Source organism: Hippocampus guttulatus, chromosome 15 (assembly GCF_054856545.1).
Source record: "Hippocampus guttulatus isolate MCC_2025c chromosome 15, RoL_Hgut_1.0, whole genome shotgun sequence".
NCBI lineage: Eukaryota > Metazoa > Chordata > Actinopteri > Syngnathiformes > Syngnathidae > Hippocampus > Hippocampus guttulatus.
The window spans coordinates 7131379-7155348 of record NC_141275.1 but is presented as its reverse complement, the minus strand read 5'-3'; the positions used below and the strand labels follow the sequence as shown (position 1 = coordinate 7155348).

General features: G+C 41.5%; 3 protein-coding genes across 6 annotated transcripts; all 3 read left to right on the top strand.

Annotated features, from left to right (window-relative positions):
• The first annotated feature begins 2451 nt into the window (after positions 1-2451).
• On the top strand, positions 2452-16027 carry esrra (estrogen-related receptor alpha). 3 transcript variants are annotated; one of them, XM_086131037.1, is made up of 8 exons: positions 2452-2580; positions 3985-4066; positions 7890-8273; positions 10087-10203; positions 10321-10434; positions 11018-11185; positions 11436-11705; positions 12610-16027. In XM_086131037.1, the coding sequence occupies exons 3-8, from the start codon at positions 7895-7897 to the stop codon at positions 12861-12863; spliced, it is 1302 nt and encodes a 433-aa protein (XP_085987163.1). In that variant the 5' UTR covers positions 2452-2580; positions 3985-4066; positions 7890-7894; the 3' UTR covers positions 12864-16027. The 3 variants fall into 3 exon arrangements, with proteins under 3 accessions (XP_085987163.1, XP_085987162.1, XP_085987164.1); XM_086131036.1 differs by having other exon boundaries at positions 2467-2698; XM_086131038.1 differs by lacking the exons at positions 2452-2580; positions 3985-4066 and adding an exon at positions 5395-5534.
• A 609-nt stretch (positions 16028-16636) lies between these two features.
• On the top strand, positions 16637-18955 carry prdx5 (peroxiredoxin 5). Its single transcript, XM_086131908.1, has 6 exons — positions 16637-16928; positions 17769-17903; positions 17990-18121; positions 18238-18276; positions 18353-18417; positions 18620-18955. The coding sequence occupies exons 1-6, from the start codon at positions 16833-16835 to the stop codon at positions 18723-18725; spliced, it is 573 nt and encodes a 190-aa protein (XP_085988034.1). The 5' UTR covers positions 16637-16832; the 3' UTR covers positions 18726-18955.
• Positions 18956-20169: 1214 nt separating this feature from the next.
• banf1 (barrier to autointegration nuclear assembly factor 1) lies at positions 20170-22241 on the top strand. Of its 2 annotated transcripts, none has more exons than XM_086131904.1 (3): positions 20170-20286; positions 21347-21506; positions 21870-22241. In XM_086131904.1, the coding sequence occupies exons 2-3, from the start codon at positions 21381-21383 to the stop codon at positions 22014-22016; spliced, it is 273 nt and encodes a 90-aa protein (XP_085988030.1). In that variant the 5' UTR covers positions 20170-20286; positions 21347-21380; the 3' UTR covers positions 22017-22241. The 2 variants fall into 2 exon arrangements, with proteins under 2 accessions (XP_085988030.1, XP_085988031.1); XM_086131905.1 differs by having other exon boundaries at positions 20191-20352.
• The last annotated feature ends 1729 nt before the right edge of the window (positions 22242-23970 follow it).

Sequence of the window (23970 nt, the reverse complement as noted above, 5' to 3'; positions counted from 1 at the left end):
TGCGCCTGCCTTGGCCACCGAGAGGAAGTATACAGCAGTCATGAATCCACAAACAAACAAGAACAGAATGTATTCAACTACTGTAAATGACTTAGTAAGGTGATGTGCTATTTGGTCATTTTTGTTGTGGATAAAGAATATCAGCATTGTTATGATATCAATCTTCATGTGTTGCTCCACCATTTGTGTTCAAATATCCAACCATTACAAGATGCAGTATAATATGAATAATATTCATCACATATGCACATAAATTAATCTCGTCTTTATTTGCCGCTATGTTGTTGAATAAGAAGAATGCAGAGATGATGTGAGTAATCGGGTATACCCCCTCCCTCCAACAGCAAATGGGACAGTTTACTGTAGCATGTATAAAGATGACAGGCAGCCTTCTGGCACGGCGCTCAGGAAGTCAGCAGGCTGTGATGATGTGCGCCGGCAGTGGGTGACCTTTTACTGGAGGACACACACCAACGCACGCGCACACACACGCTCCGCCGCTAGAATGCCATGAATACCACTGCTGTACTCTCCCCGCTGCTGCCACCAGAGGGAGAATACTGACTCGTCTGTACACTTCACTCCTGACCTGCAGTTCGAAACGATATTCTGTCTTTGTGTGTGTGTTATTTTAAACAAATCCTCAACCCCGTAGAGATAGCCTATGCTGTCAACTTGCATAGGCTGGGGCTACTGATATATATTTTTTAAACAACTAACTGTTCAAATCAAGATCAACTCCATGGAACAAACCTCGCTGACATTGCAGTGTCGGTCATTACTGTGAACTGACATGTTAGCTTGTGTAAATAGTAAAAGCATTCTAATCAGCAGCAAACGTTTAACAGAACACTGAGCCTTATCTTCTCGTGTTCTAGTTTATTTGTGTTGCTTCTGTCTAGGTTAGGAAGACTGCAGTGCCTTAAAAGCTTCAACGTATGCGCCTACTGACCGAGTAACAATTTGTGTCTGCTCATCAATACGTGTGAAATGTAGTGTATATAACATGGATTCTCTGGTAGCTTTGCTATTATGACTCATTGATGCAGTAATGTGCTTTTCCTGTACGATGGCGTCTTGGTATTTATGTAGTCTATCAGCTGTCACCTGTCTAAGGTCAGGACCTTCTGTAAGAGGCACCCCTGGGACCCCAGATGGCATTCATAGTATGTGGTTCCAATCTATCTTGTGGCAAAATAGATTGTATAATGCGGCCTGTTATATTGTCAAATTTTAGGCAAATTTGATGTCATTCTATAAAACCCGAAGAAGGACCGGTTTTGCCAGGTTTAGAATTCACACTGCACCAGCACGATGCAGTCCCGCAGAATTGCAGTGTCTGCAGTAGAGACTCAATGACCTTGCTTCAAGGTCGTAATGACACCACCGTCAGTTTTTCCTCTCGTGTGCGCGCGCCACGACCATCCTGCACCCGCAGCCCATTTCACGCGTGACCACAACGAGGCGCACCTTTGACGCAACTACAGTGTTCAGGGAGGGGGATTAGTTAGTAACACGCAATAGGCTAAATACAGACAAATGTACATCAACGCATGTTCCTAAGTTGTCTTTTTAAATCAAGATATGACTTTTTAGTTTTATTTATGAAATGGACAATAGTGTCAGTATACCCAAGTGTTTCGGCTTTTGACAAAGCATTACAGTATTTGGAAAAATATACCTCTATTTATTTCAGTGAAACGGTTGAAATACTTGCAATCGAATCTGTATTAAGGGGAATGAATTTCATGTTGCCCTTTTAGCCACTGCGGTGACGGGGCCAGTGTCACGAGACAGACTGCATAGTTTTCACAAGTTCTCTCTTTGCAGCTCTCCCATGTCGATTGTAACAATAAGAATACAAAATAAAATCGTACAGTGGCCTGGGTATCATGTGACATAATCAGGAAGTACATTTATACATATTGTTGCATGTTGCAATTTTGTGTAGGTTAATTAATAACTAGGAGAAATCTTCAGAAATGAGGAAAACACATCTGAAATTACTTCACTGCCGTACGCGTATTTTTAGTTGATCTAAAATTTTCTGCAGGAGTTGCTTGCCCTCGTTAAGAAGTCGATGACGCTAGTGGATGACACGTACGTGGAGACGTAGCGGTAAAGCAGACGCAAATTGCTCAGCGGGAGGAGCCGGGGCACGGGACAAGGTCTGACGTCACTTAGTGTACCAAGTTAGTAAAACTCAAGGAACACCGGAAGTTTATGTTACATACGCTAAAATAAAAAGTTGACCCGTTGCAATTGTAATTGTATTAATCGCTAGGTAATAGAGATGTGTGTGCAGTATAAATATATATTATAGTATCAAATTTGGAATATGCATATTGCCAACCTGACCAAACCAAAACCTTCACTGTTAAGCATCATCTGGATTTTATTCTGAATTGGTCGTAACAGGATGCAGTATTGACTTGTTTGAAACTGGACTATGTAAAGACAGATTCAGCTGTGTGAGTCGAAGGTGAGGATTTTAATACCTGTGTCTTGGTACCAAGCACGCGAAGAAGACCGTGTCGCCCGGAGCTGTCATCACGAATTCCTCGGCCAAGTCACCGTCAGGTGTGACAAACATTATATTGCTTAACAGTGCCGTCAGATCGCTCAAGCGAACGGTGGACTTGCTCGTCCCACAGAGCTGCTTGGCCCCAGATATAAAACCCGGTTTCTGTTGTTCCTGGTAAGTATCAGAATAAATAGCGGGAATCTGAATATATATTTGTGGTTATCTGCTAGTGGTGCATGTGCTGCCGTTTTTAATCCACGGTAGCTTGATTTGTATGCACGCTGGGCAGAGTGAAGTTGGCGTGGTCACGTTATTGGGGGTAGGGGGCACTAGCCGCTGGGGAATTGATCATTTAGTTGTCTTTCCGTCGATAATTTACTGCAGACACCACATGTGCCTGTGCACAAAAGCACTACTTCTAGACGTCATTAAAGGCCTTAAAGTTTCACAATCAAGCCACAATGTCTTTGAAAGCCCCCATACAATATTTAAACAGGATGTACTGTTACTAGGACAAAATATGCAGCCGTTTGATTGCATCCAGATTACCACTAATAAAAATGCAGCGGGCCGTGATTTCCATGTACTGCCCACTACAACAGTCCAGAGTTGAGGGTCCTTAACTTTCGCGTGTTATCATTTTCTGAGTTAATAGACTTCCTGTCTCACCACACTGACCTCTGAATGTAACCAAGCCTGCTGGTCTAGGATTGAGATCACTGATCTGAAGGTATAATCCACTTTGACAATTAACCTTTCACCGGTTCGAGATCAGTAGGCAAGGTCACCCCTGGGTGCTGTTCCTGGTGGCTGCACGGTGCACAGCATATGCAAACCTCTAAATCACTTTTAAATGCACTTATTTGATGCGTAATCACAGACAAAGACCACTATGCGCCAAGTCAATTCGCATCAAAACAATGTCTCACCTAAAGGACATTGTACTTGACACACATGGAGTTTAAGTGTGTCGGCTTCAGCGTCGGCATTCTGATTGCGTATGCTGCACATGAGGTATTAAATAACTGACAGAGTATTTATGTGATCTTTTGTCACATTTTTACAACCAATTAATGATGCGATCCAATATTAGACAGAGCTATGAGCAAACTTCAGCTCCCAACTTAGTATGAGTGAGAGACAAGGTGTTGTCTTTACTGTCTGTCCTTGAAGCATTCCTGTGACTTTGACCTTTGGAGTGTATCACGCAGCATAAGGGGGGCGGTTTGTTGAGTCTTGTCCATAAATCTGAATACATCTTGCGTGTTATATGTTTCAGGGATTATGTCCCATTTTTTTTCTATTCACCAGTGCTTTCATTGCCTCTGGTCACAATTGATAATTTTTAGTGGCAGGATTTATGACTACACTTACGATTCCTGTCTTATGAAACACAAATCTTTCTGCAGAATCCCAAAAACCTATGTAGCATTCAGTACAGACCTTCATTTACTTTGCAGGTGTCCCGATAACAGCTGTCGACAACCTACAGCAGACCCTGGGAATCGCTTACTGTATATAGGCTTCCAGTCCAGCAAACAGGTAATGAGCGCTCTATCATACCTACTGGTAATTGTGTGCATGCCATTCACAGTTTTAAAGTTGATGAATCATTTACGTCATATTTATGTAGTAAAGTGCAATTTAAAGATCGGAACTGGAAGCGGGGTACTTAGTCACAGTTGAGGGGTTCCTATTGTTGCACCCATTGTTATGGTATATTGTGCACTTTTGGGTTTGTTTGTTGGCAAATGATTGTGCGGTATTTGTGTTAGGTTGCTGTCTGCATTGTTTGCGGTCCAAACACTTGCAGACCTGTATTTCTCAAGTAGTATTAAGACCTATTTGAATGATGTCCCGTGTTGTAACTTGTTATGATATTATTGCATAAGTCTATTATTTCACTGGTGTTGCATGCAGACTGTGAAATATAGAAATATAAATCAGATGTCTATTTCTAAACTAAAAATTGCACTACTCTTCAAAATTGCATATACATGCTCAGGAATTGTGGCAATTCAAATAAATAACTCCTGGTTTATGCACTACAGTACAAGCTATAATCGGAATCCCTATCTCTGCCAAATAAGCACATGCTGGACCGCTCAATAAATGCTTAATAGCATGTTTTTTTTGGTCAATAACTAATACACTAAACTATCTGGTATTGAAAAATTTCTCTCTCTCTGTCACACACACACATACACACACATTGATGATTTAAATATATAGATTCATGTGCAGCTTTGAAGAATGTATGCAAAGTTCGTCATAAAAACTGCTACACTTTGGGGGATGGGATTTTTGGGGGGAGAATTTGCAAGCTACCCGTGTGACTCGGACATCCCTGCAAATATATGTTGATTGCCCACTTAGTGTTATGAATTCTTTCAGAGAATCCATGACATCATTCCCTTTCTGTCCATGACATAGCCTTCTTGCAGCGACTCAACCATCCTGAATGTGCTGAGTATTTTATTATTTTGCAGTTCCATTCATTGAGAAATTGTGACGCGGTTATTGAGCATGAAATGAGGTAATCAACAATAATCAAACAAATTGATGTAATTCTTGTGTGAACGCTTCCCAATTACTGCATTCATTGTGAGTTCCCATTTTCCTGCGCAAAACCACATTCAGTGTTGTCTTCATGTTAGCAAATGCAATTTTAATACATCGTAAAATCCAAGTTATTGAAAGAGGTGCAAAACTGGAATGTGTAATTGAACGACGTGATTTATTTGGGAGTTGTTTGGATATGTGAACCGTGATATTCATTCACTCATTCGCAGCATTTAATAACGGCGTCCAACGGCAAATCTGTATTCAGATTGTTCTAATCGTCTCGGAAGTGTTTGTTGACCAAACAGCTGTTTGACTGGGAGACGTAGCACCGCTTAGCTTGGCACATAGCAACATTGGAGCTCGCAGCGGGCAGCCGGGATACTGCTTTTCACTCTAGTGGAACGCACCCCGGGGACTGAAGCGCCACGCCGGTCTTCCCTATCAGGTAAAACGTAGCCTGGTCTGGGTTAGTGATCAAAATAAATCTCGGGCCAAGAGGATGTAGCGTTGTCACTGTGACTTAACCCTTGAGAACTGCTCGCTAGTTAGCAATGGAAGCTAACTTCCCCGTTTAAAGTGCTCGCTAATGTAAACGCCAATGCTAATGTGTTTGTAGATTTGCTAGATTGTAGTTTCTATGGCAAATCAAAACACCCGTCAAGTGAGTGGAACCGGTTTACATTGAGTGAGATGCAGTTAGTGATTTACTTCGACGGCCGCATCGGATTCGAAATGTTTTTCTGTTGAAGAGGTCGGTGGGTGCAGCGATGCACATGGTAAAGCGCCGACGACAGATTCCACTCAAATTCACATTGGTTGTAATTTGGAATAATCCATTTTGGTGGGAGACAGCCACTTTTAAATATCTCGGTTTTGCAGTGAGACCAACCTCTTGACTACATTCACATGTCTGAGGAGGCAAACTCGGGCCGAAGTTACCAGCTGCGATTGCATGGGATGTTGTGCTGGGTTGATATATGCAAATCATGCAAAGTTAGTTGTGATTGATATTTTGATTTTGTTGGGATTTAGCATTTAGATAAATCCTTGGGATTTTTATGTGTTGTTGTGACACACTACCACCACGGCTAAATTTGTCATTTATATGAATGACTAGTTTTCTTTGGCCCATCACGAACTTGTTTCTAAAATGCCACGTCAAGTAAATGCACTCAGTGTTGACGTCGTAGGACGTAGGCGACTCTGGATGGAATAGTATTGTCATGAACGGGATTGGATGGATTATCAACACAACTGTAAAACATTTCCTGCACAGTGATTTAATTCACTGAAGGCTCATCTCATCCTCCTTACAGACTGTCATTTGTCCAAACGTATCGTGTTTTTTGTTTTTGTTTTGAAAGAGTCAAATAGTTTTAGGTAGAGTATTTCCAATGTCTAAACTTTGGTTGGAACATATCTGGTTCTTATTGTAACATTTTTGTCTTTGTTTGGCACGGTAGTCTATTGAATTTTCAATCTAACACAAATCGGAGCCCACCTGCTTGCCCCCATAGTAGATCCATTAGATTTTATTACCAAAGACAAGTTTGTCCTTTGCCCATGTCTCTGGAATTTAACCACCACTATTAAGACGACTACATCTTACTCAAGGTGATTAAGGTATACATAATAGTCAGGATGTTAAAAGGGCGTTAAAAGGCTGAGAGACGAAAATGACAATCGAGTTCAGTTTTGTATTGTGGCATTGTCTGTGCTTCACGCATGTCTCCACTTATTGGCAATATAGTCTATTAAAATGCAATAATCCATTGAACCAAATGATGGACAATACTTCCTCTTTTAACTGGCCTAAACGCTTTCGTATTTCTTTTGACCATATTTTTAACGGTGAAGTTTTGCTGTGCAGATGTCCTTCTGCGTCTTATCGCATATACAGTACGGACTTTGTGTGCCTAAGCGTGCTTGCTGTCATTTTACTTTTCCACCCAATGGCCGTTATAGACATTGAGAGTAGGGAAAGTGTTATTGCCGCAGCACTCTTACAGCTTCACACATTATAACATTAGTTATGCGTCTGGAAAGTGAAGAGCGAGTCTGCTTTACGAGCAGCGTGACCTTCATCCAGTCACCTTGGCTATTTTAATTTGCGGAGATGCCAGTGACAAAGACTTCACTCTGGCCTGACTTAAAGACGGCGCCTTTTTAATAGGCGTGGAAGGTTTTGGGTTGGTTGAATCCAATGCGTTGATTTCATGACTTTAAAGTAATAGTTGAGAAGATGCAAGGAAACAAACGAGGCTTTTCTGTGCCACTCTATTTCTTACTTAAGTGGCAACTCTCAATGAGCGCTATCCCAAGTAATTCAGTAGTGATCAGTATAGTTGGAGGGAGATAAGATAATCCTTCATTAGTCCCACAGTGGGGAAATTTCTAACGGCTTAATGTGGCGAGAGTGCTGCTTGGATATTGGCAGGGTCCTGTCGCTCCTCGCGGAAAGCATTTACACTTTGACCGCAGAGGCTGCCGTCTTGATGATAATGAAAATGTCAAGTTAAAGTTAACCTATTGGACCGCAATGCAGTAACAGTGATTTAATTGTATCATATTGTTTGTATATCTATCATAATTCAATTTTCACTCTGCAATATATTTTTGTTGCACACCGCACACCAAACCAGCCCACACATGCAAGCACAAAAGGAGAGATGTCAGTGTGATGGGCTCCAATAAAGGGTGCTGCACCCTTGAGCTTTAGTTTGTCTGCTGCAAGACGTCTTACTGCTGCGCCAAATACTTTAAAACTGTTATTTACTCTGTATATTTTCTTGCCCTCTAGACAACATGTCTTCCAGGGATCGCCGGTCAGATGTCTACATCAAGGCAGAACCGAGCAGTCCAGAGGGAGGTGGTGGAGGTCGGACGAGTCCCGGCGGGGCCTCCTCTGACTCCTCTCAAAGTGGAGGTGGAGAGGCCAGAGGAGACGGTGCTAAACGCTATTCGCCGCCGCTCTACACACCAGCCTTGCGTTGCCACTTCAAAGACGAGAGTGGAGATGGAGCAGACGAGGGATCCACTGGAAATGGAGCCGGGCGGTGCAAGTATGCCCTGAGCACGTTACCCAAGAGGCTGTGTTTGGTGTGTGGGGATGTGGCTTCAGGCTACCACTACGGCGTGGCTTCGTGCGAAGCCTGCAAAGCTTTCTTCAAGAGAACCATCCAAGGTATGGCTTGAGCTGTAAAACAGCTTTGCCTCGTTGTTGATTCTTTTTTTTTTTTTTATGCTGGCAATGTCAAGTAAAATATCGTGAAGACACAATTTTTATTATTTTTATTTAGTTTTAAAAGTTTCGCATGGACAGCAGGCCGGTTCAGTAAATGTGCATTTCATAATGCCGAAGACCAGAATATTTACCGTTTTCATGTTTCATAAATAGAAGATGGTGTTTATTTGATGGTAGCATATGTCACAACGTCACTCCCGGATAATGCCATGGGGGTAAACACAGTCAACGGATGAGTTCCACAAAACTCAGTTTCCATATTTATATCAGACCACCTCAGATGAATTGAAGCCCAGAAAATGGAACTCTGAATTTTGATAATTCAACTGTCACTTTGCATTGGATGCTCTTAACTCGGAGATGCAGAGATGAACAATTCTTATCAAGGTCAAGGTCATCTTTATTTTCAAATATGCTTACGTATGACATGCAGCATAGATGAAATTTCTTATGGTTTGCAATTGACACCTTCTGAAATTTTAAGCCACGAAACAGCCGAAGGTTTAAATGTGGAGCTTTAACAATACATCATTTGAACAGTCACTGACGTAGTCACTCTTCTTGTACTACAAATACTGCTACTGGTTACTCTAAAATGGTTCAATGATTTGTTGTTTACGATGATACTAATGCAGCGTGTTATACCGGAGACAAATTCCTTGTGTGTTCTACATACTTGGCCAATAAAGATGATTCTGATTCTGAACAGTCCTCTGATTCCAGCCTAGGCTCTGGCTTGTCATTTGACTCAGTCATCCTGAAGTAACTCCTTTGACATCTTGGATGTGTGGTTCAGGTTGTTGTCCTGCTGAAAGATGAACCATCACCCCAGTCTGTAGAAAACTCTGGTGCAGGTTTTCATCCAGGGTGTCTCCGTACATTACTGCATGAATCTTTCCCTCAATTCCGACAAGTTCCCCAGTTCCAGTTGGTAAAGAACATCCCCGCAGAAGCATGCTACTGCAAACCGTGCTTCACTTTAGGGATGGTTTTGGTCGGGTAATGAGTTGTGCCTGGTTTTCTCCAAGCATTCACACCAAAGAGTTCAATTGTTGTCTCATCAGACCAGAGAATTTAGTCTCACCTTTGAGGCAAATTTCAGCCGGACTGACTTGTGGCTTTTACCAACGTGTGTTGGCTCCTTTATGGTTTCTAACCACCGTACAGGCCTGATTGGTGGGTTGCTGCAGAGATGGTTGTCTTATTGGAAGGGTCACCTCTTTATACAGATCAGCGCTGGAGCTCTGATGGAGTGAGCATTGGGTTCTTGGTCACCTCCCTGGGGGGGGGGGGGGGGGGGGGGGACGACTTCTCCCGAAATGGATCTATTTGGACGAGCAGGCCAGCTTTAGGTACATTCCCAGTACTTCCAAACTGCTTCCATATATGGGCGAGAGAGGCCACTGCACTCATTAGAAACGTCAAAGCAGCAAGACCTTTTTGTCTACCTGTTACCAGATCCGTGACTTGAGACAGACAGTGTCTTGAATGTGATGCTTGGTGTGTGCCGGTGTTTGCTGTCAACACTGAACCTCATCCAAGCAGGTGTGCGCCTTTCCAAAGCAATTCCAATAAACAGACATGCTATTCATGCATTTCAATCGCAAAGTCGTAACAATTGTTCAGCTTGTTTATACGCACGTGATGTATTTTGCATTCTGGTGATTGGCGAGGATCATTTTCATTCATTTGTTCTCCCTTTATTAATGATTGACGACTAAAACATCTTCTCATTTTCTGTGCTTGCGTGAAGGTAACATTGAATACAGCTGTCCCGCATCGAATGAGTGTGAGATCACCAAAAGGCGCAGAAAGGCTTGCCAGGCATGCCGCTTCACCAAGTGCCTCAAAGTGGGCATGCTGAAAGAGGGTGAGTGGGACTTCCACCAAACCCGGAGCAGATTATCTGACTTTTCACCGCTAATCTTTTATTTCAAACTTGTGTTTTCTCAGCATAAAACATTACTTTTAATGTGTCCCGGTGCAGGAGTTCGCCTTGATCGGGTCCGAGGTGGACGGCAGAAGTACAAAAGACGCCCTGAAGTGGAGAATGCAACATACCAGAGTGTCCCTCTATCATTGACTAAGGACAACGAAAAGGGTTTGTTGCAACCAAAGCTCCTACAGAAAAATTTGAAAGTGCAACGCTGTTTCGTAGAACATAACATACTCGCTAACAAAACACAACGTCAAAAACGAATCCAAATTTGTTTTTTAAACAGTGCCACCTACTGTACTGCAGTTGCCCCCCCCCCCCCCCCCCACAGCAAGGCGCAACACAACCAAGGACTCCTTCAAACAATTGATTCACCCCCATCGTATTTTATGAATGACAAAGTAGCCCCTCACAGAATCAGGCCCATCATTTTATCCTATGATAGACTCGTATAGATTCATATCATACGAATATTTCACAGTTGTCTGAAATGTGATTGCACTGCATACTTATCGCTAGCTTCTCTTGTAATATACCAATCAAGCCAAGTCACTGTGTGATTTTCTTTAAAATAATTGTATTGAATTTGTTCACTTTAGCACACAATTTGGATTTGGTTTTTCACAAATGTTATCCTGATACAATCTGAGTTGAAATGCCTCCGCTACATTTTAAGGCACATGACTTTCTACCGTGAGAGTACTTATTTTTCTGTTTGTTTGTGTGTTTTTCTGTTTTTTTGATACAGGTTCTTCAAACATCATCGTGTCCCACCTGTTAGTCGCCGAGCCAGAAAAGTTATTTGCAATGCCTGACCCCCTCCAGCCTGACACGGCCCAGCGCACCCTTACGACCCTTTGCGACCTTGCCGACCGTGAGCTGGTCGTCATCATTGGCTGGGCCAAACACATTCCGGGTAAGCGACGCAGAGTGAAAACCGCAGTTATATGATGGGTAAATTTTCATTCTGTAAATGTGCTGATAGTTCGACCACAATGGTTTTAGCTCTTCTGTATGCCGGAGGAGGTTTTCTTATCAAGTGGATCACCGTATGTGGAGCTCTATAGTTCTGCTGCCAGGACTTGTTGTTCATATTAGAGGCTGCTGCCAGTTGTCCTCCTTAACATTCCGAACCTTCACTCTCATTTTTGTATTTCCCCCGCCAGGCTTCTTGTCTCTGTCGCTAGCAGACCAGATGTCTGTGCTACAGTCCGTTTGGCTGGAGGTGCTGGTGCTGGGTGTAGCGTACCGCTCGCTTGGCTGTGAAGACGAGGTTGTCTTCGCCGAGGATTTTGTCCTTGACGAGGAAATGTCTCGCGTTGCCGGCCTAACGGAGCTAAATGCGGCAATCAGTCAACTTGCCCGACGTTTCCGTGCCCTAAATGTGGACAGAGAGGAGTTTGTCATGCTAAAAGCCATCGCGCTCACTAACTCAGGTACAGTGATGTCGTGTTGTTGTGCAAATGGACGCTTTGCAAGCCAATTAAATGAGTTACAATGCAATTGCCGCGCATCGTCAGACTTTTGAGAATTTTCTTGTGTTCTCAGCCCTCTCATAGCAAATTAACCCTTTCAGGGATACCAGTCACTATAGTGGACAGCTTATCATGTTACCAGGGTACAGGGTCAATGAAAGGGTTAATGTAACCCAAAATGACCAAGCACCTCTGTTAGACAGTCAAACCTCGGTTTTCGAACGTCTCGGTTCTCGACCAATTCGGTTTTTGACCAAAAGTTTTTTATGCCTCGGATGACGAACAAATTTCGGTTCTCGAACAAACTGAGTGCACTTGAATGCACCACTTGACTCCTCTGGCCTTCCTTACACGAGAAAATGACACTTCCTCGGGTAGACGAGGAAGTGGCGCTTCCTTGTGTCGCTTTCCATTGTGAGCACACGTGTTCAATAAACATTTTCTTTTTTTCAAAAGAGCGTAGTTTCGGTTTTCGAACAATTTCGGTTTTCGAACAGCCTTCTGGAACGGATTATGGACGAAAACCGAGGTTTGACTGTCTATGCTGGCAACAACGAGCAGTAAGCACGATATTTGTATGAATTGGATACTAATATGAAACAGGCACAGGAGACACTTGTTTAGTTGCACTAACAGTTTCCATGTGAATACAACAACATAAGCATAATTTCCCCCACCCGCCCGAAAACAAGTCTTCGAGGCAGCTGAGCTCTGCATGTTTTTATGTATAGGTGGAAGTATTCAGGTTTACAGTCAAGTCAGCAGGCCGTTTAGAAAAGCAATCCAGTGTTTAGTAAATAAAGGTTAGGGAAAGTTGAGAGACAAAACACAGTGGCTCATTCCATCCTCCCTGTTGCTCTGTCAGACTCTGTTTACATCGAGGATATGGAGGCTGTGCAGAAGCTGCGGGATCTCCTCCACCAGGCCCTACTGGAGCTGGAGTGTCAGCGGCGTCCGGACGATCCCCAGCGAGCCGGGCGCCTCCTTTTAACGCTGCCACTACTGCGGCAGACCGCCGGTCGGGCTCTGACTACTTTCTACAGCATCAAGACCCGTGGCGGTATACCCATGCACAAACTATTTTTGGAGATGCTGGAAGCCATGATGGACTCACCCTAAGAAGGGAGGAAGCGGCAAACGTAGGATGACGCAGAGAGTCGATATGAGTGGGTGAATTGTTTGTCACAAAAGAGGTTTTTAATAGAGAATTATTCATGAGAAAAGGGATTCTTTTTCCGTTGTAGCTGACACGAGGGAAAAAAGCGGGGTTTAAAAATAAAGACTGTGCCAGCGCTTAAGTTGGAACTGTCAAAGCTTCGGTGAGCACTGTCAAGTTCCACATTTGTGTGGACAAAAACAGAGAAGCGATACAGCCTGAATGCCAAGTTACTTGCTGTGGCCTCCGTGATGTTTCGTCGTAGCATCATTCTGCAGTTGCATAACCACTGGAGAGAACATGGAAGGCGTCAAGAACTGACTGCAGTCATGTGGCTTTTGAACTTTGGAACGAATGCAACAGTGACTCATGAAAGCCATAACATATCCGAAAAAGACTTGAGGGTCCACTTTAGTACACAGGGTGCATTAATTTACTATAGCTTAGTGCCGTTGAAGGCAGTTTTATTTTATTTCAAAGACTTTTCTCGCAATATGCTCAAAGCAATATAATAATTGATTCTTGTCTGTCACCTTAAAAATGAAACATGGTGTAAGTTACTTCCTAGTTAGTCATGGGCTGGTAGTTTTCCACTCTCAGGACCCCAAGTACTTTTATTTCAGCCACGGACGGGTTTGGACCTGGTATGTGGTGCACATTTTTGGCCAAATCCCAATTATTTTGATTAATACTGTCATCCCAATTATTAAATCACAATTATTCACCATGGTAGGGAAAATATTTCGACTGCACTGCTTTTCAACAAACTAAACAGTTTTTTGTGCAAAATTAAACATATATATATATATTATATAATTTAGCAAGGGCTAAGTGAATAAATATTATATTCCATTACTTGCCCGGAATTCGAAAATAATCTAGGCCAAGGATGCTGGTCACTTTCAATGCTTTAGCTCCTCCTGATGGTCTTCATCTCGAATTTTTGCTGTACGCTCTTCTCTTGCCAAGACTCAGCAGGCTTTTCTCACTTATTACAGCATCTTAACGTCTAAACCATGCGTTAGCTCCCTGCTGGTTGGCTGACTATTGGTTGAAAAATTGCTTGATAATTTTGCAGCAGAGCCCACCTTTTTTTGCTGATGATCAGAGTCATTTCATCCTGGCAGGCTAAATTGTGAAATTTGATTAGTTTTGCAGCCCTATAGAGACCTATTAAGAATGTGAGAATTTTTGGAACTACTGGTTGGAATGTTGCAGCAGTCTTTTTAAATGTATAATCTAGGAGAAGTGCACATGAAAAGCACGCCACTAAAATCCGCTCCTTGGACGGTAAATAAAATACCTGTATCCCTCTTTATTTAAACAGCGTTTTCACAACAGCTGCAGCTGTAACAAAGCGCTGTAACATATATACAACAGAACATAAAACATGGACTGTAATTCAATCAACAGTAAAGGTACTAAAATGTGTTTGTTAATCCTGTTGGCACATAAAAAAAAATGGCTTCCATATGCGACCAATGGGTTCCACTTTTTTGAGCGAAACACTGAGGTTGGACAAGAAATGCATCTGCCTCATTTGCTGTTTTTCCATACTGTTGTTGTCTTGATATGTGTTCTGGACCTCAGCCATGCTGCTCTGAAAACTGGTCTGACTCGTTCCATCCGTGTGCTGTAAGAAGATTTGGTACGTTTTGTGCAGTGAGGAAGTGCATTGCAAAGTACCGGTCATCGGTTGTTTCATGTGTGGTCTACTTTGTGTTTGTACGTGTCTTTAACTTGTAAAGCGCCTGTCATGGGCTCAGGGCAACTAGAAATGCAACATATGCAACATTGTGTTTTGAACCCTTGTTTTGACTACATCCCATAATCCCTACCCGATTTTAATTTTTTTTTCTGTATGGTAGACTTCCAAAATAAGTGACCGTCGTCATGAGGTTCACATTCAATGCATCTGCTGTCAAAATCTGATTCTCCTGAAACCCATGTATGTATGTATGTATGTAAATTGGCCAAAGTGCCATTAATCCTTCAGCCATGTACAGTTACAGTAATATAACTAGCAACATGCAATTTATAGTGGAAGGTGACGAAGCCAGCAATGTGACTATTTCTTCTTTACAAAATGTACAGTATTTGTGCTGCTTATGGTGTATCGAATATTAACAAAATATTTTTTCCCCCGTGTTCCTTTCTCGGATTTTTAAGGTGTTAATGACAATGAATTGGATTTATACAACTAAATAATTTGTGAGATGGAGATTAAGCTGTTCATTTAGGACATTAAAAGTCCTTTTTTTTTAAACAAACTTTTTTTTTCTGAAAGTTGTTGTCATAACAGGGATCAAAATAAAGTTTTCACCAGAGTAGTGAGGCTTCATAAGTGTAAGAGTATGCCAAAAAGCCAAATAACTGTGGAGACATTTCTTTTTTCACATTTGTGACTTGCAGTACATTAACGATTTTGGGGGTACATAAACTGTTTTGCAGTTCGACAAACCTGTTTTTAAAGATATTGTCCCGTAAAGTTGATCTACTTTTTATTGGTTACAGCTTCTAATTTGCTTACTAACCAAATTTGGAGATGCGTGGAAGAAATGTTGTCATTTTACATGAAGATAGAGTGTCTTCATATTATTACTGTATATTTTAGGTCCATGTTAAGATGGTCATAGGAAACCAATGTCAAATGGAATGGGAGTCATTTGCAGTTTTGCAATTGCGATTATAAAGTCATGTGTGGTTTCTGTGTACATTTAATATAAATTAGCAATACAATAAGTTACCAAAACACACTTGTTTCCTTGTATAGCCGCTGTGAATATTTAGCATTGCCAGTTCTGAGAAATAGCCACTAAACATTATTTAGAAGCTCAAATCAATGTTTGTATTTTGACAGACTATTTAAACGATTAAATTCTATTTTTTACTCAATTTACTATTTGTTGACACTGCTTTATTTTGATGCGTGTTGCTGGTTGTGCATTTCAGTGTAGGCTTTGTTTTCTTTTGAAGTTAGATTAATAGTTTTGATGTCCTTGTCTAAAATGTCCACATTAAAAATCACTGTGAATAAAAGTGATATATTCCACTGTTTGAGGAAACAGGGAGTGGATTATTTGAGGTGCTTTGTGCTGTGAAATAAATGGACACACTACCCACCTCATTTCATTGGTCTCATTTCTACTACAGTTACTGTACATGTGATTACAAACTGCCGTTTAGCATCATACATGCCGGCCATGTTCAGTGCAGACTTACAATAGTATGTTCCTGGTCAATTTTGACCTGGGCCAAGAATACTGTAACCCGATAATTTGACTTTCACGTTATGCACCATGGAGCTTTTCAAAATGTATTTAAAGCGTAGTTACCAAATGTATGAGTAATCCTTGATCGATTAAAAGGAATTATATTTTTGTTCGCTACATTGCAAGTACAGTATTTGTTTTTGCAGGTGGAGCTTCCCACAAGTTTCGTTTTTTTAAACATAGTGGCAAATCTCAAGTTTGGATCAAAACAGCCTCAGTATAATAACCCCCGCACAAAGAAATTACGTTTTAAAAATAGATTCATGTTTCTGTAGTTTGGATCAGGGTCATTCAATTTCTGTGTTAACGACAGACATTTAGAGTTAAAACGCGCTAATCGCATGCTTCGTGTAGCTCAACTTTGAAGAAATTTAGCTGCAATATTAATATATCTTTCCGTTGAAAGACTAACGTGCTGCGTTCAAATGTCATCGAATGTTTTGGTACTCATCACACGCATCGGCCTCCAGGTAGCAGATGGCGCAGTTAATTAGGTTTTAGCGTGGGTCTGGCCAATGCGCGTATAAAGGTAAAGGTGCGGCTACAGTTGCCAGTTCTCGTGTGAAGCAAGGTTGGAGGCGTGTCTGCTCTCTCGACAAAAATCTTCGCCTAGACACGCCTCGTCGTCACATAAGCTTTATTAAACGCAAGCTAGCATAAATGCTTTCCCTTGCTACTACTGTCATTAAACGCACCCGCGTAGAATATTGTGTGAGGTTGATCCACTCGTCTTCTTTGGTCAAAATGCCGATTAAGGTAAGATGTAAATGAACAACATAACAGTTGCTACTTGGCAAATGTATCGTCTTGGCCAGTAACGAACTTGTGTGAAGACTGTATTTTGGTAGCTCGTCATGCTAATGACAATGATGTCGTCATGACAGCATTTGCTTGCAATGCACTTGTTTACTACCGTTGTTGAGTTTTTACCTGCAGTTTTTCTTCACCAGCCACCGAATATATGACGTAAACGTTGCTCAAACCAGTATATCCGTACTTTACACACATTAGGGGTCTCCTGCACGTCTCAGCTAACGAGCAGAGATCGCATTACACGTTACGCACATTTGTTCAACATTGCATTGTCATGTGTCATATATTGATCACAAAAAACAGTCTCACGGTACATTACTAGTTTTAAGAACGTCGAATCATTTAACCTGAATCACAGATAATTGACGGGTACACTTTGATATCAGCGCTTAATAAATTGTCAGTATATGCTGTGCTTTGCATCTATAACAGGCCTGGTCAGAAGAGCTCTGAGCACTGAAGTAAATATAATGAAAACAAAAACTGTACCACTAATTCGTCAATGTCTGGCTTGATGTTTCATAAAGCCTTTTCGGCCATTTTAAACAGAGTTGCTGCTTTGTGTTTGTGTTTTGTCGTCCTCTAGCGACTTTCAATTAGAACTAACATGATTACGAAACAAGTCCACAGCAGCGGTTCTCAAACTTTTTACACAAAGAAACACCGAAACAAATTATCTGTCCAATCCTATACAAAAAAAAGTCAATTTACATGTTATATTATGTTTTGCTACTCCAATTTGGCTTGCTCTGATCAACCAAATTTACTTATTTGTGCTCCCAGGTGGGCGACTCTCTTCCTGCAGTGCAAGTCCAAGAGGGTGAGCCAGGAAATAAAGTGGCAATGGATCAACTGTTCAAGGGGAAGAAAGGCATCCTCTTTGCTGTACCGGGAGCTTTCACCCCTGGCTGCTCCCAGGCAAGCAACAAACAGAATTTGTCATCATGTCCTGGCTGTCATAATCCTTGCCAACAGACTTGACTGTTCTCTGCTTTTGCTTTCAGACTCACCTCCCAGGTTTTGTGCAGCAGGCAGCAGATTTGAGGAGTAAAGGCGTACAGGAGGTGGCCTGTGTGTCTGTGAATGATGCTTTTGTCATGGCTGCCTGGGGAAAGGAGCATGGAGCAGATGGCAAGGTCCGCTTTAGAGGAAACATTGTTTTCAGCGCTTACTCCCATCTCACTGCCCTTTATTTTTCACTGTGATCAGTAGCTGTGATTATTGATCGAAAATGAATTTATTTATCCCATAGGTTCGAATGTTGGCTGATTCGACTGGAGCATTCACAAAGGTAAACCAATCAGCCTTGTTGTTGAATACAACTTTTTGGGACCACATTTGCAACACGTTTCTCTCTAACTTTGTAGGCTGTGGACTTGTTACTTGACAGTGATCAGATTGTGCAGGCACTTGGAAACAAGAGATCGAAGAGGTAAGGTGCACATTGTTTCAGTTTTGCAACAACACTCTGCATTTGTAAGCTTCTTTTTGTCAGTTAAATTAAATATAATATTGAAACCATCACAAAAAGATGGGATTGTTTTGACACCAGACTGGACCGTAACTTAAAATATACCCACTTCTTTCAGTTGCTATTTAAGTCCAAATGAGTACGTGGCTCATGTGTGTTGCAGATATGCAATGCTGGTGGAAGATGGAGTTGTGAAGAAGATCAATGTGGAGCCAGACGGCACAGGGCTGACCTGCAGCCTGGCGCCCACTATCATGTCTGAACTTTAAGACTCTTTTCGAACTTGTCTACCAAACAATAAAAGTTGCACTAACTAGTCCAAATCTGCTACAGTGCTTCTCCCACATCACAAAGAGTACCACAAATGTTACATGAGTGTTTGCTTAAAAATGGAGACGCACAGTCATTAATGCGCACAAATATGACAAGAGAAGATTATGCAAAATTTAATTATGCTTTGTGCTGTTCTTGGTCATGAATAAAAGTTCCCGAACAGTGACTTGTACATTGTACTTAAATGTTTTAGTGAATGTTAAATTGGTATGAGTAAATGCATGATCTTAAAATGGAGAGCACACTGTGGAGAGAACTCAGACAGGGTCAGCAATGGAAGAGCAACCCATGGAAAAGTGCTGCAGAGTCTTGTATGGGCACGTCGTGGGCAATCTGTCTGGTGAGACACTGAGTCATCAGGTAAACCTGAAATAGGTAGGCATACAGGATGGGTGAGTGGAAAAATAATGGTACATGTAAAGTGGACAGGTGACAAATGGCGCCAAACTATGACAACTGTAATAAAATACAAGCCCTGCTCTCAACAAGAAACGACAGAACATGTTCAACTCCAGTGCAACAGATACCATTACACGACCACGGGGTGCTACAACATTAATATCTTCCAGAGACTGGATTGGCAAATGGGAATGTATAATAATAATAATTATTATGCAGTCGATATTTTAATAGCGCTTTCACGAATCTTGCAGCTGTAACAAAATGGTTTACAGTAATATAATCGCAACATATTTTGCACGTCGGCCTTTTAGTTTGAAGCGGTTATGGATGAAAGAGGAGAGATTCAAAAGTTTCCTTTCACCAGTGTTCATGGATACGTCATGATTAAAGCAATCATGGCGTCACACACGTCTGCTACAAGCTAAGTTTGAAAGTAAACAAAAGCTGTAGCGTCCATCGACAACAATTAAATTTGGTTCAATTCTGCGGTGCTATTTAGATCCGCTTCAATTACAAGCACCGCCACTCAGTTTCAAACACATCCGCGCTCAAGCGGACGCTCATCTCCTCATCCTTTGCTCCACCAGCCATCCATTCAGCCGCACCAACAGCATCAACATTTTCGCTGAATAAAACGGGGCGACGACAGTATATTAGCGCCGACCCTCCGCCTCCCTAAAATCAGTGATGGTCCACATGTTGCCGACAAAGGCGCAACCGTCAAGCACAGCTTTTTCTCCTTCGACGAATGACACGGCCAAAACCCGAATAATTATAATCATTATTTGTAAATTTTCTAATGTCCTTATCCTCACGAGGTTCGCGTCATCATCATCACACCATCATTATCAGTTAGCAATTGTATTTGCTTTTCTTAATTTTTAGTTTAGTTTTTTATTCATTTATTGCGGCACATTTTCTGTCGCCACTCCAGTCCAGTTAGCGGCGGTAATGAGCAATTAAGCTATTTCGCCAACTGCCAATTACCACCAAAGAAGAAAAAGACCACGAAGAAGACGACAAGCAGGAAAAAGAAGCGCGTTGCAAGCACAACTCAGCCAATTTGAAACTACGACGTGACATCGGACCCAGGAGGTAAGATATTGGCCTTCAACAAAAACCTTTATCTCAACTGCCTCCTTTCGACGTTTGGCATCAACGGTAAGAATAAAACATGTACGTTTAACCTCGTTTACAGATTAGCTAACATGGGAAGCTCATTCAGACATGATCGTATATGGCGCCTTAATGTGCTTCACTCTCACTCAAACAAGATTTTCTACACATCGAGTAAAAACACAAGTCTGAACATTAAACATACTAATAGTCTAATCTTTTCCCACCAGCAACTCTATTATATTGTTGAATTCAGCCAGTGTGGTTTAATGTCGGAGTTGCAAATGATTGCGCGCGCAATTCAAGATGACGACCCCATTGTTGCTCGATCTTAGACGCGAACGACTTGTCCATCTGATTGAAAATAAAAGGTGATGTCAATTCTATCTTGGTGCGTATGTGTGTGTCTGTGTTCAGGGGTATCGTTTTTCGTTTAGCTGCTAACTTGAGAATTTATGTTCAATAATGACGTGGGCCATGTTGGTCATTGATTTAATATCGGTGATTTGTACACGGATGATTTACAATTTGGGGAAATGTATTTATGCATTATTAACGTACAGTTAAGCAACTGCACAAAAACCATCCAAACGAAAAAGAGCTGCCACATTTATTTCTTTCAAAAAAAATGCTATGTTTACATGTTTTTTTAAAGAAAGGTAATCGTAATGCGTTGTGAAATATTAATACACGAACATAACAAAACATAAAGAGAATAATACAGAAATAAATATATTTTTTAAATTTATCATTTGGTTTGCTTTTTCGGGAGGCAGCCCAGTGGATCTGCAGTTAAGTCTGGTCGGCCGCTTATCACATGGTTGCTTGCGATTGTTTTTGTTTTATATTTTTGTGTTCGACTGTCACGTTCAATAAATAGCTGAAAGTGCGTCTGTGACTCTGGTGCTTTGTTGTTGTTTTTTTTCCAATTCGCTCGCAACACCAAGCAAAAATTCATCCAAGCGACAGCTCAAAACTCATAAAACCCCAAATTTGGAGCAAACATAAGTCAGCTGTATTTGTGACCTTTTTCTTGCAGGTTTGTTTGATTTGTGACCTTCAACAAGGCAGCCATGTCTTCAACATCACAGAAACATCGTGACTTTGTGACCGAGCCAATAGGAGAAAAACCCGTGTTTGCTCTTGGCGGCATTGGTGAGGTCCTTGGCAAAAGACTGGAGGAGAAAGGTTTTGACAAGGTAACACATATTCAGTTTGATTCATAGTATTTTTTTTCTTGTGTATGTACTATCGTCATGGAGAGATTCTTGGCTTATGATGGAGTTCCTTTTTTTGTTCCTGTGGATCTGTATACCTATTTTTTGCCACAATTTTTGGGTGTGCAACAGTTTGATAGACTCTGATCTGTGCTTATTTATATTTTAATGGCTCTTTACCTGAAAAAGCCATCAGACAGAATGAGGTTTGTGAGGAGACAGATGGATGACGGATTTCTTTTAGACCTCTATACATGTTAATTTAATAATAACTATTCAGAGAGAGAGGGAGAGACACACACAAATGATTTAAAACCGTTTCCGCTTCTATTCTGTGTTCACCAGGCATACGTCGTCCTTGGACAATTTCTGCTGCTAAAGAAGGACAATGAGCTTTTCCGGGAATGGCTTAAGGACACTTGTGGCGCAAACTCAAAACAACAAGGTGACTGCTTCAACTGCCTTAAAGAATGGTGCGACGCCTTCCTATAAAGCTTCGTCTGTTTCTTTTATATTGTTTTTGTAGTTCAAACTGGCCATCAGCTCTTCGACAAATTTAAATCCATGATATATACGAACAAACACTGCAACACACGTGAGGTTTATTGAAGTAAACTTTTAATTGTGCACACTGTTGATGATGTCATTTATTATTCATCGTCTGTATCACATTTTAATTAATAGCTCATGAATGATCGAAATAAATTTGGAAGTCAAGTTGTTGCTGAAATTATTTTACCAGACTTTTCAGGTTTACTTCTGGCATTAGAGTTCCCATTTGATGAATAGGGTAATTCTAGACCGTTGTTAGTGAGCCTGCAAGCTCTTCAGCGAGTTTTGGGGCGGTGATTGCTGCATTTATTGACAAGCCCACATCTGTGTTCGCAAGTTTGGCAAATTAGCTATAGAATAATTTCCTCTGTTCGAAAAAACAAAACTGACCCCCTATTCTCCCTTTCTTCAGTGTGCTGATTAGTTGGTTGTTCATGCAGTCTTACTAAGCTTTTTCTATTTACCAATAGATTTGTAAGCAGCCTGAAGCTATTAGCACATCATACTACTGTTATCAAGGTGCTCTCGGTACACTGCCAATATTTGAGATTTGACAGATTGGCTGTACCGGCACATTTGTAAACTGCATTTGAAAAAAGGTAAGCTGACACTTGGCTGAATTTTATGATTAACTGTTGTAATTAACGCAAAAGTAGTTTGAGTCTGAGGCTCCAACTTGCCTGGTTAAAAATGTATACAAAATAAGATGCTGATGAATGTGTTAAACTTGAAAGCAATGGACTGCGACATTAGTTACACCTCCACAATAAACGATCGAGTCCAAGAACTGGCTGATGTCCTGTCACCATTATAATAAAGCTACTAGTACTTATTTTGAAGTTGCCTGAAACAACACTGCGTCATAAAGGGAGGTTATGACACGAGGGCCTGCTGCATGTGACTGACGCTTATATGTCCGGCTGTGAATTTTATTTTATTATATGCGATTAAGAAAAAGGGAAATTAATGAATTTGGACCTTGTGAATGTATTCTTTTGAATGTTCACTGCAGTGGCTGTTTGTCAAATAAAATCACAACTGAAGGAACACGTTTTCATCACAGGTTTGATTTCAGCGTGAATCTTTTAACCCATCAGACAAGGCAGGTGGATCCCACCTGTAAATTGAAAACAAAATCCTTGAGATTGGAATAAAAAATGGAGGTAAAGAGGTTGCACTAGTGTGCGCACCCTCACAACTTGCTATGTGGTTGTTTCAAATGAACAAATCGTCGTCGGCACACACCTGCCCTAATCAACATCTAATAAAATTCAGCTGTTCTAGTCGGCTTTTCCTGACATGTTTGGAGTCACATCTTACAGCGCATCTTGTTCAAAGACATCAGTTTGGAGAAAGGTACAAATTACTTTCCAAGGCTTTTGATATACCACGGAACACCGAAGACAGTCATCTAGTGGATAAAACATCGCACCTAAGTGACCAGTTGAGAAGATAACTGGTCAGGGACGCCATGAAGAGCTCAACAGCAACACTGAGGAAGATGCAGCAATGTCTGGCAAGTACTGGCTGTTTAGTAACATGTGACATAAAGTGGAACGTTTTGGCCATAATCGTAAGAGGTATGATTGCAGCGAACACAACATGGCTTAACAACGAAAACATTACACACTAGCTACTTTGAAAACATGTTGGAACTTGGCACCATCATGCTCTGTGGCTGTTCAGATGCAACAGAGGGGCGGTCGCACACCGATCTAAATATTGTCCTGGGCTGACAACCGCCCGTTTATAAATTGCACCCCCCCCCCCCCCCAACCGATGTTGGACGAACAAACGCTCAAAATTATCTTGCATGGACGCTCTTACTTATTCGTGCCCTTTTATTTGTGAATGTATGTAGTACACAAAGTTGTCCACCCAATGTCGCTGTTGT

Bases quoted from the DNA above. Each gene is read 5' to 3' on its own strand.
- esrra (XM_086131037.1), top strand. From the start codon at position 7,895: ATGTCTTCCAGGGATCGCCGGTCAGATGTCTACATCAAGGCAGAACCG. The intron at 10,204-10,320 runs GTGAGTGGGACT...GTCCCGGTGCAG, and splicing joins AGTGGGCATGCTGAAAGAGG to GAGTTCGCCTTGATCGGGTC. The intron at 11,186-11,435 runs GTAAGCGACGCA...TTCCCCCGCCAG, and splicing joins CTGGGCCAAACACATTCCGG to GCTTCTTGTCTCTGTCGCTA.
- banf1 (XM_086131904.1), top strand. From the start codon at position 21,381: ATGTCTTCAACATCACAGAAACATCGTGACTTTGTGACCGAGCCAATA. The intron at 21,507-21,869 runs GTAACACATATT...TGTGTTCACCAG, and splicing joins AGGAGAAAGGTTTTGACAAG to GCATACGTCGTCCTTGGACA.
- prdx5 (XM_086131908.1), top strand. From the start codon at position 16,833: ATGCTTTCCCTTGCTACTACTGTCATTAAACGCACCCGCGTAGAATAT. The intron at 16,929-17,768 runs GTAAGATGTAAA...TTGTGCTCCCAG, and splicing joins TGGTCAAAATGCCGATTAAG to GTGGGCGACTCTCTTCCTGC. The intron at 18,418-18,619 runs GTAAGGTGCACA...TGTGTGTTGCAG, and splicing joins GGAAACAAGAGATCGAAGAG to ATATGCAATGCTGGTGGAAG.